At 39.2% G+C, this 16,341-nt stretch overlaps 1 protein-coding gene across 1 annotated transcript; it reads left to right on the forward strand.

The window, feature by feature from the left end:
- Window positions 1-4,629: 4,629 nt before the first annotated feature.
- On the forward strand, window positions 4,630-16,104 carry LOC134076041 (zinc finger protein 420-like). Its single transcript, XM_062531052.1, has 6 exons — window positions 4,630-4,834; window positions 4,951-5,618; window positions 8,723-9,620; window positions 9,688-9,795; window positions 15,574-15,654; window positions 15,875-16,104. Exons 1-6 carry the CDS (start codon window positions 4,630-4,632, stop codon window positions 16,102-16,104), a joined length of 2,190 nt encoding a protein of 729 aa, XP_062387036.1.
- Window positions 16,105-16,341: the final 237 nt, after the last annotated feature.

Here is a 16,341-nt window from a genome sequence, read left to right on the forward strand (position 1 = left end):
TGTGTCAATTTTATATAGCTGTCTTGTGTAAGACAGTGTCTAAGGTAATTTGTTATCTTATATGAGAAGATGTCTATGCTATTTTGCCATCTTGTATGAGAGGGTTTCAACTAGAGTTTCTGAGTGAGCCAACATTTAGAGTTGACGGATCATAGGAAATTCCCCCATACCCCGACATATACCTGAATCAAGCTCAGTTGACCAGGACACTCATAGCCATTGACTGACTAGCGAGTAGGCATGCTACATTCCCATGAGTGAATCCAATTGACTTCCTTTACGAGCCCAAAGCAGCAGACAGACACTAAGACAATAATACCCGTCAGAGGACAACACAGCCTACTCTCTCAACCCACTCTCTCTCTCTTGCTGTGAAGCAAACACTGTAAGGCCCAGGAATGTGAACCTGCACAATATGGTACCAGAGAACCATCACTACTCAGACACTATAATCTGAGGTACTGCACCTATAGTACAATGATACCCGTCAGAGGACAACACAACCCACTGTCTCACATGTGAAACAACACAGGAAATGTCTCCTGCTCCTGAGCCATTGTTAGGGCTCCTATCAGAACAGCAGCAGGAACTCTACAGTACTTACTGGTTTTGTGCTCATTTTATTCTCCATTAAAAGTGGCTGTGAAGGAAAAACTGTAAGGCCCAGGAATGTGAAACTGCACAATATGGTATCAGAGAACCATCACTACACAGACACCATAATCTGAGGTACTGCACCTATAGGTGGCACTATAATGTTCAATTTTACTTGTTGAATGTTTTACAGTTTTTCACAATTGCTAGAACACCTTTTTCAGAACTCTTTACCTTTTTCTCAAAACTGTGAACACAAAACTCATTTCTCAAACTACATTCTCGAAACCCTTCAATCTTGTTGCAAAACTGAACAATCACCTCAAAACACTTTTAACTTTGCTCAAAACTAACTAATGGTCTCAAATCATTGAATACATCAGGCAAAATTACACTCCTGCAGAGCAGTGATAAGACAATACACCAAACAATGGAAGACACAGTTTTCAGGGCAGGGTTTATGGCTCCTGGAGGAATTGTATTCATTCTAATTTGAAAAATACAGTTTTTCACAATTCTGCCCTACAAAGGCTAAGCGCAGTATCAGCAAAAATGGCAAACTGAGAAAAACAGCTTTTTGTGTTTTTCTTACATGAAGTATAAGCATTAAATTATATTTAACAACAAATGGTATCATTAGATAGATCAAAGTGAGCTGAATATTAAACCATTTGTTTTTGACATTCATGCAAAATTTGGTAATGTTATAGGCTATACTGCGCTTTGCCTTTGCATTACTGCTTATACTTGCATGGCCATTCAATAACATTTTGCAGTAAGTGTAGCAAGTGATCATAATCACTCAGTTTTTATTTTAATTGAGGAGGTATTCACTACATTTTTAGTGAAGATATGCTTCTTGATGCCTTAACAATGGCATAACTCTGTCATTTATACACATTTATGTAAAAATAGAACAAAGGCAAGTGAAACCAAGGTAGAATGCAGTAATGGCAAAGGCAAGTGAAACCAAGGCAGAATGCAGTAATGGCAAGTGAAATCAATGCAATTTATGTGGATACTGCAATCTGCCTTGGTTTCACTCTACTTTTCTGTACAAACTGCAAACTAAAAATGAAAATTAATCTAAGAAATGTATTAGGTAGCCATATGAAATTTTAACAGAAAGAAGAGCAGATCCGGCACTTCTTATTAGTGCAAAAATGTTTTTTTGGAAAAAGTGCAGATACTGCTCTTAGCCTTTGTAGGGCAGAATTGCTAGAACACCTTTTTCAGAACTCTTTACCTTTTTCTCAAAACTGTGAACACAAAACTCATTTCTCAAACTACATTCTCGAAACCCTTCAATCTTGTTGCAAAACTGAACAATCACCTCAAAACACTTTTAACTTTGCTCAAAACTAGCTAATGGTCTCAAATCATTGAACACATCAGGCAAAATTACACTCCTGCAGAGCAGTGATAAGACAATACACCAAACAATGGAAGACACAGTTTTCAGGGCAGTGTTTATGGCTCCTGGAGGAATTGTATTCATTCTAATTTGAAAAATAAAATATCACAATGAAAATAAAGAATAAGGACTTATATCACTCTCTACTCATATCCAATAGTTTTGTAAGTGAACAGAAAGACAGGCCAATACTGTACTGAATATGATTTGTACTGTGATGCCACAGACTCTGATAGTGCTGTAAGTATGCAATACTGTAATATTGTATTGTGCCTAAATTTAGACTTACTTGGACATACTGATAACTCAGCTCTTTCACTCTCTCAGAGTTGAGCTCAAAGGGTAGTACGTGTGTAACAGTGGATGTTCAGTGATTACTGTACTGTATGATAATGGACATTTACAGTATGCTATTTCTCTTCTGTAGTCTGAATCTTTGGATTATTGACGCCACAGAGAAACCACTGATGTTGGGTTGGACCATGAAGTCCTGCTTCTCTCATTGGCATTCCATGAACCAGAACATGGTCAATGATTGTTGCCCAAATATCATTTTTACAGAATTGCAACTCTTGGGACTCTCTGTCTTTCTCTTCATCCTCTTCCTCCTACCTTCACCCTCCTCTTCCTTGTACCCAACTTCTACTGTAACACACACTTGTCCCCTGCGTCTTTGTCAACTCTGAACTGACTTATATTGGTTGTCACATCATTAGACAGAAGTGTTATCAATTTTGAGTGGTAGTGTTCAAATGAAGACAACTGTGCACTAATTGTGTTCAACTTCTGCGTTGTTTGGTTATCAATATAATTAAGAAGTGCATCAGAATGCACAATGTGTTCACAGTTTTGCAAAAAGGGTTAATGAGTTTGGTAAAATGGGTGAAAGTGGGTGAAAGTAGTCTATGGTTTTGCCAAAAAAGGGAATAATTCAATAAATGTGTTCAGGCATTTGAGAATTTGATTCAGAGAATGGGGTTTAGTGTTTGAGCAACTGTGAAAAACTGTAAGTAGAATAGCACAAGCTGACCAAGCTGATGGTCCTCTTAGGCCATAGCTCAACATGCAACAAGGTGGGGATGGGGGATGGAGTAAGTGAACTGAAAGGTAATAGATATCTTCACCAGACTCCATAAAGGATGTCTATAGTATTGTGATATCCTGTGTACTCCAGTCATAGCATTGGGTTCAGTCATGTAAGGAGGCCTGTTTTATTATTGGGATCACACTGTCCTATTGTGGAAGAACTCTGCTTCACTTGTGTAAGGGGGGTTCTCAGTTGAATGGCTTATGACTCAGTAGAATAGCTTTTGCATGAAATGGAGGCAGCTCTGTTGCTTAGATGTCATCATATTGCTGTAAGCAGCTTTGGATAAATTAGTCTGCCAAATTGATAGATAGATAGATAGATAAATAGATAGATGGACTGAAGGGAAAAGGAGAGTTGGACTTCTATGCATAGTATATCTGCAACTACACCCTCTTATACACTTACATGGCATGGCTTACATGTCTACCCTCATGTCTAACTCTTATATTATTACTATGTTAAGTTTATTTTAATTGTACATATATTTATACTAGTACTGTTATTTTTATTACTATGCTTCCATTTTGTACTGCACATATTTATTGCTGGTCACTAGAATTTAATCTTGCACTGTTGCACTGTTGGACTTATTTGCACTACCAACTTGACACACACCTCAGACTGGATCGGTACCAATCCTCAGTACATTAATGCATACCTAATCTATAGTATTTTACTGCTCCTTTAGTCATGTTGATTTGTTGATTTGCTTTTTATTTTTCATGTTTACATTGTTTACATTGTACAGTATGTTGTGTGTGGTGTCTTAAGCTGCTGGGACCTTGAATTTCCCCTTGGGGATCAATAAAGTATCTATCTATCTATCTATCTATCTATCTATCTATCTATCTATTGATCCCCAAGGAAATATTAAAATTGATTAATGTAAACATATTAAATAATAGCTGTCATCAAAACATTGCTTTTCTTAAAAAATAATCCTGCATTTGTTTTTTCCTCATAATACAGTAAATCACAAATTATTATCTGAATGTTTGTGTACATTTTTTTTTTTTTTTTCTCTGTAGACCTCCCTACATACCCTATCACATAACCTTTCATTTCCCAACTCCTTCCCAACCCATTTACTCTGTTGTCCAATCACCTTCCAGTTCACACGTTACTTCCCACCCACATTTACTCTGTTGTCCAATCACCTTTCATTTCCCACCTCCTTCCCCCTAATTTACTCTGTTGTCCAATTACCTTCCAGTTCACACCTTACTTCCCACCCCCCTCTACTCTGTTGTCCAATTACCTTTCAGTTCACACCTCCTTTGTGGAGATTCTGCAGGTATGCAAAACACTCATGGAACTCCTTCCCAGAATCCTTTGCCAGTCTATTGTTTTGAATTACAAAAGCCTCTGCTGCTGATTGGTCCATGTCTGAATACAGTTGTTTGATTGGTTGGAAAGAAATGGGTTTGAGAAACATAAAGGAGTCGGGTCAGATGACTGATCTCATTCTTTTCACAGAGGTACTGTGAGGTTGTCTGAGATGTCAAGACTTACAGAACCATCACAAGACTTAATGCCAGTGAAGAAGGAGATAGCAGAAGAAGAATTTGATGATTTCCTGCAAGAGTATTTGCTCAACACAGACATGGAGGAAAGCCCCGGACTGGGACATGGCTGTAAGATGGATACATCACCAATCAAAGAGTCACCAATGGAAATGAAAGTGGAAGAAGAATCTGATCTCAGAGAATATGGTCACCACGGATCTTCTCCTACAAGTAAGTAGATGACTGGACTCTAAAAGGTCTCATAATACTGTCTCTAATTCTCTCAACACATACTGGAGTGAAGCCATATCATTGTTCACATTGTGGAAAGACCTCTACCCAGGCAGGTAATCTCAAGACCCATATGATGATCCATACTGAAGTTAAGCCATATCAGTGTTCAGATTGTGGAAATACTTTTACTCAGGCAGCTCATCTCAAAAGACATCAGATGATCCATACTGGAGAAAAGCCATATCAGTGTTCAGATTGTGGAAATACTTTTATTTCAGGAACTGATCTGAAGAGGCACCAGAGGATCCATACTGGGGAAAAGTTTCATCACTGTTCAGATTGTGGAAAGACTTTTGCTCATGCAGCTTATCTTAAAACACATCTGATGATCCATACTGGAGAAAAGCCATATCAGTGTGCTACATGTGGGAAGGGTTTCATAACCAAGAGAGGGCTTACTCTCCATCAGATGATCCATACTGGAGAAAAGCCATATCAGTGTTCAGATTGTGGAAAGACTTTTGCTCACTCAGTTCATCTTAAGAGACATCTGATGATCCATACTGGGGAAAAGCCATATCATTGTTCTACATGTTTGAAACGTTTCAGAACCAGCAAAGATCGCACTGTCCATCAGAGAACACATACGGGAGAAAAGCCATATCATTGTTCAGATTGTGGAAAGACTTTTACCCGGGCAGATCATTTGAAGACACATCAGAGAACACATACTGGAGTGAAGCCATATCATTGTTCACATTGTGGAAAGACTTTTACTCAGGCAGGTCACCTCAAAACACATCTGATGATCCATACTGGAGTCAAACCATAGCAGCGTTCAGAGTGTTGAAAGACTTTCATTTGTGAATCTCAAGTGAAGAGACAGCAGAATGTACATACTGTGTATAAGTCTCATTACTGTTCAGATTGGGATGAGACTTTTGCTGAAGTGAGTAATCTCAAGGCACATCAGAAGATCCATGCTTGGTAGTCTTTGGGTAGAATGTCTTTATGTATTTATTGAATGCCATTAAATAGTGTTTAATTTCCTGGTACAGCAGAGGATCCTTTCAGCGAAGAGACCATATCTATGTTCTCATTTTGAAATGATATTTACAATAGGTGTCACACCAGTGGTTCAGTCTCATGCTGTCTCTGTAGTGTCATGTCAATACTAAGATGTTGGATGGTCAATTGCTATATAGTTTTGAGTCTGTTCCTGCACTGTAGTGGGATCAGTAGTGACAATAAAACACTTTTAAAATGATACTGTTTTTATTTCTGTTATGATGTTATTGTACATTTTCATTAACCAAACCACACAAATGTGAGATGATGCTCCATTAGTCTGAACAATTAAATCCACATTTAGCCAATCAGCTGCAGGAATGTTGTAACTGGAATGCCAACAGATTGTGGTAATGATTCCCATGTGTATGGGCACAGTTGACACATCTGATGGTCCTCAGGTGAGCAGGGCCATAGCTTAACCTGCAGAAAAACCTGCAGAGGATGGTGGGTGGGGGTGGGGGTGGGGTGGGGTGGATGAGTGAACTGAGAGGTCATGGAGGTTGGCTCCAGACTCCATAAGAGGGTTTCTTTGCTATGTAATTATTTTGTATAATAGGGTGTGTATGCTATTTTGGCATCCTGTATGAGAGGGTTTCAACTGAAGCTTCTGAGTGAGCCAACATTCAGAGGTCATGGGGGCTCCTGACTCCATAAGAGGGTTTCTTTGCAATATTACTGTCTTGGATATGTCCGGGTCTGGGGGAATTTCCTATGATCCATCAACTCTGAATGTTGGCTAGCTCAAAAACTTCAGTTGAAACCCTCTCATACAAGATGGCAGAATAGCCGACACATTCTCATATAAAATAACAAAATATCTCAGACGCCGTCTTATACAAGACAGCAGCATAAAATCGACACATTCTTACACCTGAATCAAGCTCAGCTGACCAGGACACTCATAGCCATTGACTGACTAGTGAGTTAGCATGCTACATTCCCATGAGTGAATCCAATTGACTTCCTTTACGAGCCCAAAGCAGCACACAGAGCCTAAGACAATAATACCTGTTAGAGGACAACACAGCCCACTCTCTCACATGTGAAACAACACAAGAAATTTCTCCTGCTCCTACGCCATTGTTAGGGCTACTCTCCATTAAAAGTGGCTGTGAAGCAAAAACTGTAAGGCCCAGGAATGTGACAATAATACCCGTCAGAGGACAACACAAGCCACTCTCTCAACCCACTCTCTCTCTCTTGCTGTGAAGCAAAAACTGTAAGGCCCAGGAATGTGAAACTGCACAATATGGTACCAGAGAACCATTACTGCTCAGACACTATAATCTGAGGCACTGCACCTATAGGTGGCACTATAATGTTCAATGTTACATGCTGGGTGTTTTAAGTGGCATAGCACGAGTTTATGGGGACAGTCCCTTATGTTTTGTTGACCAAGCTGACAGTCCTCTTGTAGGCCATAGCTCAACATAAAGCAAGGTGGGGATGGGGGACGGAGTAAGTGAACTGAAAGGTAATGGATATCTGCACCAGACTCCATAAAAGATGTCTATAGTATTGTGATATGCTGTGTACTCCAGTCATAGCATTGGGTTCAGTCATGTAAGGAGGCCTGTTTTACTAGTGGGATCACACTGTCCTATTGTGGAAGAACTCTGCTTCACTTGTGTAAGGGGGTTTCTCCCCTTTAGCTTTTGCATGAAATGGAGGCAGCTCTGTTGCTTTGATATTATCATATTGTTGTAAGCAGCTTTGAATAAAATAGTCTGCCAAATTGATGAATATAATATGTTAAATAAGTATGTATGAATATGTCAAATGATTTATCTGAATATTTGTGTACATTTTTATTCTTTTGTCACTGTAAGCCTTCCCTACATACCCTATCACATCACCTTTTAGTTCACACCTCCTCCCCACCCCCATTTACTCTGTTGTCCAATCACCTTTCATTTCCCACCTCCTCCCCCTCATTTACTCTGTTGTCCAATCACCTTTCAGTTCACACCCCCTTCCCACCCCCATTTATTATGTTGTCCAATCACGTTTCAGTTCACACCTCCTTTGTGGAGATTCTGCAGGTATGCAAAACACTCATGCACATGGAACTCCTTCCCAGAATCCTTTGCCAGTCTGTTGTTTTGAATTACAAAAGCCTCCTCTGATGATTGGTCAATGTTTGAATACAGTTGCTTGATTGGTTGGACAGAAATGGGTTTGAGAAACATAAAGGAGTTGGGTCAGATGACTGAACTCATTCTTTTCACAGAGTTACAAGAGTGAGCTGATGTTTGTTGGAGGGAAAGATTGACTGGATTTAGTTTACAAACAACTGCAGTCTGTCTGAGATGTCTAGACTTATTGAACCATCACAAGACTCAATGCCAGTGAAGAAGAAGATAAAAGAAGAAGAATTTGATGATTTCCTACAAGAGTATTTACTCAACACAGACATGGAGGAAAGTCCTGGACTGGGCCATGGCTGTAAGACACAGGCATTATTCTCACCAGTGGAAATTAAAGAGGAAAACCATTCTGATTTTGGAGAATATGAAGACGCTGACTCATCACCTACAAGTAAGCTGTAGAATAAAAAATCATATTTGGACAGTCTGTGGCGGGATTGGGATTATTCTGAGATGTGTAATCCTTCATTTCAGACTTGAACGCTATTTGCTGTTTTATATTAATTGTGTCCTGCCCTTGAATACATATCTCTGTGTCAGTGTTGACCCTCACAGATGAGTGGAGAGATTGCATGCATTGTTGTAGGATAAATAATGTTGAGCCTATTTTTAATCATCCTCTTATTTTACAGATGCTGGAAAGATCAGAAAAGGGAAGAGTTTCAAGAGCAGGTCTGATCTCAACCCACATCAGAGAACACCTACTGGAGTAAAGCCATATCATTGTTCAGATTGTGGAAAGAGTTTTACTCGGGCACATCATTTGAAGACACATCTGATGATCCATACTGGAGAAAAGCCATATCAGTGTTCAGATTGTGGAAAGAGTTTTACTAAGGCAAGTAATCTCAAGATACATCAGATGATCCATACTGGAGAAAAGCCATATCATTGTTCAGATTGTGGAAAGACTTTTGCTCAGACAGGTGATCTCAAGAAACATCAGATGATCCATACTGGAGTAAAGCCATATCAGTGTTCAGATTGTGGAAAGACTTTTACTCGGGCAAATAGTCTGAAGACACATCAGATGATCCATACTGGGGAGAAGCCATATCATTGTTCAGATTGTGGAAAGAGTTTTGCTCAGACAGGTAATCTCAAGATACATCAAAAAACACATTCTGGAGTGAAGCCATATCAGTGTTCAGATTGTGGAAAGAGTTTTAATCAGGCATGTTATCTGAAGACACACCAGAGGATCCATACTGGTGAGATGCCATATCATTGTTCAGATTGTGGAAAGACTTTTCCTCAGGCACGTACTCTGAAGATACATCAGATGATCCATACTGGAGAAAAGCCATATCAGTGTGCTACATGTGGAAAGGGTTTCAAAACCAGTGGAGAGCTTACTGTCCATCAGAGAACACATTCTAAAGTAAAGCCATATGAGTGCTCAGATTGTGGAAAGACTTTTTCTAATGTGAGTAATCTGAAGACACACCAGAGGATTCATACTGGACAAAAGCCATATCAGTGTTCAGATTGTGGAAAGACTTTTACTCAGGCAGGTCATCTCAAAACACATCAGATGATCCATACTGGACAAAAGCCATATCAGTGTGCAACGTAGGAAGGGTTTCATAACCAATAGAGAGCTTACTCTCCATCAGATGATCCATACTGCAGTAAAGCCATATCAGTGTTCAGATTGTGGAAAGACTTTTGCTCAGGCAGGTCATTTTAAGACACATCTGATGATCCATACTGGGGAAAAGCCATATCAGTGTGCTACATGTGGGAAGGGTTTCAAAACCAATAATGAGCTTAATGTTCATAAAAGAATACACTCTGTAGTTAAACCATAGCAGTGTTCCGAGTGTGGAAAGACTTTTATTTTTTAATCTAAAGTGAAGAGACAGCAGAATGTGGTTACTGAGTATACGTCTCATTACTGTTCAGATTGTGATGAGACTTTTACTGAAGTGAGTAATCTCAAGGCACATCAGAAGATCCATGCTTGGTAGTCCTTGGGTAGAATGTCTTTATTTATTAAATGCCATTAAATAGTGTTTAATTTCCTGGTACAGCAGAGGATCCTTTCAGCGAAGAGACCATATCTATGTTCTCATTTTGAAAATATATTTACAATATGTACAATTCTTATGTAGTTTTGAGGCTGTTCCTGCACTGTAGTGGGATCATTGGTGACAATAAAACACTTTTAAAATGATACTGTTTTTCTTTCTGTTGATATTTTATTGTGCTCCATTCCATTCTCTAAAACACACAAAGAGTTCATGCTCCATTAGTCTGAACAATTAAATGCACATTTAGCCAATCAGCTGCAGGAATGTTGTAACTGGGATGCCAACAGATTGTGGTAATTATTCCCATGTGTATGGGCACAGTTGACACATCGGTGGGGTATACTACGAATCTCGTTGAACATAACCAGGTTTTCTTTGGATAACCTGGATTGCTAAAAACGAAAGTCGCAATCAGAGTTGAGTGGTACTACGAAACTCACTCAAGGATGAATTTGTCCAACTAGGCTTTCAGCTCAGATCTGTGCGCGTTCTCGTGGTTGGGGTGACTTTGACCAATCGGGAAACGTGGAGACGCACAAGACAGCCTAGGTTAACCAACGATTACTTCCGCATTTATGAGCGGCAGAGAAATCTAGGGTGGTCCTTTTTAGTGTCTAACCCATAACATCAAAAAATCGATGGTCATCAAATATTGCATGGTATGCACGTCCATAGTAGTGACATATTTGCACGCGCAACCTAGTTAAAAGCGCCTTCGAGTTTCAAAATGTTTGCAGAGGCGGGGCTGAACTTGTTCTAAGTATGACAGATTAGCACACGTGAGATAACTTCGTTTTTCAAGATAATGGATTGGTTAGAATTGGCCAGAGGGCGGTAGTTTTTCACGATTAGAGCTATAACTTAGCACATAACCTGCTCCCGACCAGGTTTGGTTGCGAGCATAAGATACCATGGTGATACAGCGACGCTAAAACAAATCCACTTTCGTATGACAGCATACCCTGGCTTTGAGCGCAACATACCTCGCTAACCCACTAATCGAGATTCGTAGTATACCCCACTGATGGTCCTCAGGTGAGCTGGGCCATAGCTTAACCTGCAGAAAAACCTGCAGAGGATGGTGGGTGGGGCTGGGGTGGGGGTGGGGGTGGGGGTGGGGTGGATGAGTGAACTGAGAGGTCATGGAGGTTGGCTTTACTATCTTGTATAGGAATGTGTCAATTTTATATAGCTGTCTTGTGTAAGACAGTGTCTAAGGTAATTTGTTATCTTATATGAGAAGATGTCTATGCTATTTTGCCATCTTGTATGAGAGGGTTTCAACTAGAGTTTCTGAGTGAGCCAACATTTAGAGTTGACGGATCATAGGAAATTCCCCCATACCCCGACATATACCTGAATCAAGCTCAGTTGACCAGGACACTCATAGCCATTGACTGACTAGCGAGTAGGCATGCTACATTCCCATGAGTGAATCCAATTGACTTCCTTTACGAGCCCAAAGCAGCAGACAGACACTAAGACAATAATACCCGTCAGAGGACAACACAACCTACTCTCTCAACCCACTCTCTCTCTCTTGCTGTGAAGCAAACACTGTAAGGCCCAGGAATGTGAACCTGCACAATATGGTACCAGAGAACCATCACTACTCAGACACTATAATCTGAGGTACTGCACCTATAGTACAATGATACCCGTCAGAGGACAACACAACCCACTGTCTCACATGTGAAACAACACAGGAAATGTCTCCTGCTCCTGAGCCATTGTTAGGGCTCCTATCAGAACAGCAGCAGGAACTCTACAGTACTTACTGGTTTTGTGCTCATTTTATTCTCCATTAAAAGTGGCTGTGAAGGAAAAACTGTAAGGCCCAGGAATGTGAAACTGCACAATATGGTATCAGAGAACCATCACTACACAGACACCATAATCTGAGGTACTGCACCTATAGGTGGCACTATAATGTTCAATTTTACTTGTTGAATGTTTTACAGTTTTTCACAATTGCTAGAACACCTTTTTCAGAACTCTTTACCTTTTTCTCAAAACTGTGAACACAAAACTCATTTCTCAAACTACATTCTCGAAACCCTTCAATCTTGTTGCAAAACTGAACAATCACCTCAAAACACTTTTAACTTTGCTCAAAACTAACTAATGGTCTCAAATCATTGAATACATCAGGCAAAATTACACTCCTGCAGAGCAGTGATAAGACAATACACCAAACAATGGAAGACACAGTTTTCAGGGCAGGGTTTATGGCTCCTGGAGGAATTGTATTCATTCTAATTTGAAAAATACAGTTTTTCACAATTCTGCCCTACAAAGGCTAAGCGCAGTATCAGCAAAAATGGCAAACTGAGAAAAACAGCTTTTTGTGTTTTTCTTACATGAAGTATAAGCATTAAATTATATTTAACAACAAATGGTATCATTAGATAGATCAAAGTGAGCTGAATATTAAACCATTTGTTTTTGACATTCATGCAAAATTTGGTAATGTTATAGGCTATACTGCGCTTTGCCTTTGCATTACTGCTTATACTTGCATGGCCATTCAATAACATTTTGCAGTAAGTGTAGCAAGTGATCATAATCACTCAGTTTTTATTTTAATTGAGGAGGTATTCACTACATTTTTAGTGAAGATATGCTTCTTGATGCCTTAACAATGGCATAACTCTGTCATTTATACACATTTATGTAAAAATAGAACAAAGGCAAGTGAAACCAAGGTAGAATGCAGTAATGGCAAAGGCAAGTGAAACCAAGGCAGAATGCAGTAATGGCAAGTGAAATCAATGCAATTTATGTGGATACTGCAATCTGCCTTGGTTTCACTCTACTTTTCTGTACAAACTGCAAACTAAAAATGAAAATTAATCTAAGAAATGTATTAGGTAGCCATATGAAATTTTAACAGAAAGAAGAGCAGATCCGGCACTTCTTATTAGTGCAAAAATGTTTTTTTGGAAAAAGTGCAGATACTGCTCTTAGCCTTTGTAGGGCAGAATTGCTAGAACACCTTTTTCAGAACTCTTTACCTTTTTCTCAAAACTGTGAACACAAAACTCATTTCTCAAACTACATTCTCGAAACCCTTCAATCTTGTTGCAAAACTGAACAATCACCTCAAAACACTTTTAACTTTGCTCAAAACTAGCTAATGGTCTCAAATCATTGAACACATCAGGCAAAATTACACTCCTGCAGAGCAGTGATAAGACAATACACCAAACAATGGAAGACACAGTTTTCAGGGCAGTGTTTATGGCTCCTGGAGGAATTGTATTCATTCTAATTTGAAAAATAAAATATCACAATGAAAATAAAGAATAAGGACTTATATCACTCTCTACTCATATCCAATAGTTTTGTAAGTGAACAGAAAGACAGGCCAATACTGTACTGAATATGATTTGTACTGTGATGCCACAGACTCTGATAGTGCTGTAAGTATGCAATACTGTAATATTGTATTGTGCCTAAATTTAGACTTACTTGGACATACTGATAACTCAGCTCTTTCACTCTCTCAGAGTTGAGCTCAAAGGGTAGTACGTGTGTAACAGTGGATGTTCAGTGATTACTGTACTGTATGATAATGGACATTTACAGTATGCTATTTCTCTTCTGTAGTCTGAATCTTTGGATTATTGACGCCACAGAGAAACCACTGATGTTGGGTTGGACCATGAAGTCCTGCTTCTCTCATTGGCATTCCATGAACCAGAACATGGTCAATGATTGTTGCCCAAATATCATTTTTACAGAATTGCAACTCTTGGGACTCTCTGTCTTTCTCTTCATCCTCTTCCTCCTACCTTCACCCTCCTCTTCCTTGTACCCAACTTCTACTGTAACACACACTTGTCCCCTGCGTCTTTGTCAACTCTGAACTGACTTATATTGGTTGTCACATCATTAGACAGAAGTGTTATCAATTTTGAGTGGTAGTGTTCAAATGAAGACAACTGTGCACTAATTGTGTTCAACTTCTGCGTTGTTTGGTTATCAATATAATTAAGAAGTGCATCAGAATGCACAATGTGTTCACAGTTTTGCAAAAAGGGTTAATGAGTTTGGTAAAATGGGTGAAAGTGGGTGAAAGTAGTCTATGGTTTTGCCAAAAAAGGGAATAATTCAATAAATGTGTTCAGGCATTTGAGAATTTGATTCAGAGAATGGGGTTTAGTGTTTGAGCAACTGTGAAAAACTGTAAGTAGAATAGCACAAGCTGACCAAGCTGATGGTCCTCTTAGGCCATAGCTCAACATGCAACAAGGTGGGGATGGGGGATGGAGTAAGTGAACTGAAAGGTAATAGATATCTTCACCAGACTCCATAAAGGATGTCTATAGTATTGTGATATCCTGTGTACTCCAGTCATAGCATTGGGTTCAGTCATGTAAGGAGGCCTGTTTTATTATTGGGATCACACTGTCCTATTGTGGAAGAACTCTGCTTCACTTGTGTAAGGGGGGTTCTCAGTTGAATGGCTTATGACTCAGTAGAATAGCTTTTGCATGAAATGGAGGCAGCTCTGTTGCTTAGATGTCATCATATTGCTGTAAGCAGCTTTGGATAAATTAGTCTGCCAAATTGATAGATAGATAGATAGATAAATAGATAGATGGACTGAAGGGAAAAGGAGAGTTGGACTTCTATGCATAGTATATCTGCAACTACACCCTCTTATACACTTACATGGCATGGCTTACATGTCTACCCTCATGTCTAACTCTTATATTATTACTATGTTAAGTTTATTTTAATTGTACATATATTTATACTAGTACTGTTATTTTTATTACTATGCTTCCATTTTGTACTGCACATATTTATTGCTGGTCACTAGAATTTAATCTTGCACTGTTGCACTGTTGGACTTATTTGCACTACCAACTTGACACACACCTCAGACTGGATCGGTACCAATCCTCAGTACATTAATGCATACCTAATCTATAGTATTTTACTGCTCCTTTAGTCATGTTGATTTGTTGATTTGCTTTTTATTTTTCATGTTTACATTGTTTACATTGTACAGTATGTTGTGTGTGGTGTCTTAAGCTGCTGGGACCTTGAATTTCCCCTTGGGGATCAATAAAGTATCTATCTATCTATCTATCTATCTATCTATCTATCTATCTATTGATCCCCAAGGAAATATTAAAATTGATTAATGTAAACATATTAAATAATAGCTGTCATCAAAACATTGCTTTTCTTAAAAAATAATCCTGCATTTGTTTTTTCCTCATAATACAGTAAATCACAAATTATTATCTGAATGTTTGTGTACATTTTTTTTTTTTTTTTCTCTGTAGACCTCCCTACATACCCTATCACATAACCTTTCATTTCCCAACTCCTTCCCAACCCATTTACTCTGTTGTCCAATCACCTTCCAGTTCACACGTTACTTCCCACCCACATTTACTCTGTTGTCCAATCACCTTTCATTTCCCACCTCCTTCCCCCTAATTTACTCTGTTGTCCAATTACCTTCCAGTTCACACCTTACTTCCCACCCCCCTCTACTCTGTTGTCCAATTACCTTTCAGTTCACACCTCCTTTGTGGAGATTCTGCAGGTATGCAAAACACTCATGGAACTCCTTCCCAGAATCCTTTGCCAGTCTATTGTTTTGAATTACAAAAGCCTCTGCTGCTGATTGGTCCATGTCTGAATACAGTTGTTTGATTGGTTGGAAAGAAATGGGTTTGAGAAACATAAAGGAGTCGGGTCAGATGACTGATCTCATTCTTTTCACAGAGGTACTGTGAGGTTGTCTGAGATGTCAAGACTTACAGAACCATCACAAGACTTAATGCCAGTGAAGAAGGAGATAGCAGAAGAAGAATTTGATGATTTCCTGCAAGAGTATTTGCTCAACACAGACATGGAGGAAAGCCCCGGACTGGGACATGGCTGTAAGATGGATACATCACCAATCAAAGAGTCACCAATGGAAATGAAAGTGGAAGAAGAATCTGATCTCAGAGAATATGGTCACCACGGATCTTCTCCTACAAGTAAGTAGATGACTGGACTCTAAAAGGTCTCATAATACTGTCTCTAATTCTCTCAACACATACTGGAGTGAAGCCATATCATTGTTCACATTGTGGAAAGACCTCTACCCAGGCAGGTAATCTCAAGACCCATATGATGATCCATACTGAAGTTAAGCCATATCAGTGTTCAGATTGTGGAAATACTTTTACTCAGGCAGCTCATCTCAAAAGACATCAGATGATCCATACTGGAGAAAAGCCAT

This window comes from Sardina pilchardus, chromosome 1 (genome assembly GCF_963854185.1).
Source record: "Sardina pilchardus chromosome 1, fSarPil1.1, whole genome shotgun sequence".
NCBI lineage: Eukaryota > Metazoa > Chordata > Actinopteri > Clupeiformes > Clupeidae > Sardina > Sardina pilchardus.

Excerpts from the sequence above, each read along its gene's own strand:
- LOC134076041 (XM_062531052.1), top strand. The coding sequence starts at position 4,630 with ATGCCAGTGAAGAAGGAGATAGCAGAAGAAGAATTTGATGATTTCCTG. Across the intron at positions 5,619-8,722 it reads GTGGAAAGACTTTTACTCAG|AGCAGGTCTGATCTCAACCC; the intron begins GCAGGTCACCTC and ends AAGAGTTTCAAG. Across the intron at positions 15,655-15,874 it reads CCTTTGTGGAGATTCTGCAG|AACCATCACAAGACTTAATG; the intron begins GTATGCAAAACA and ends CAAGACTTACAG.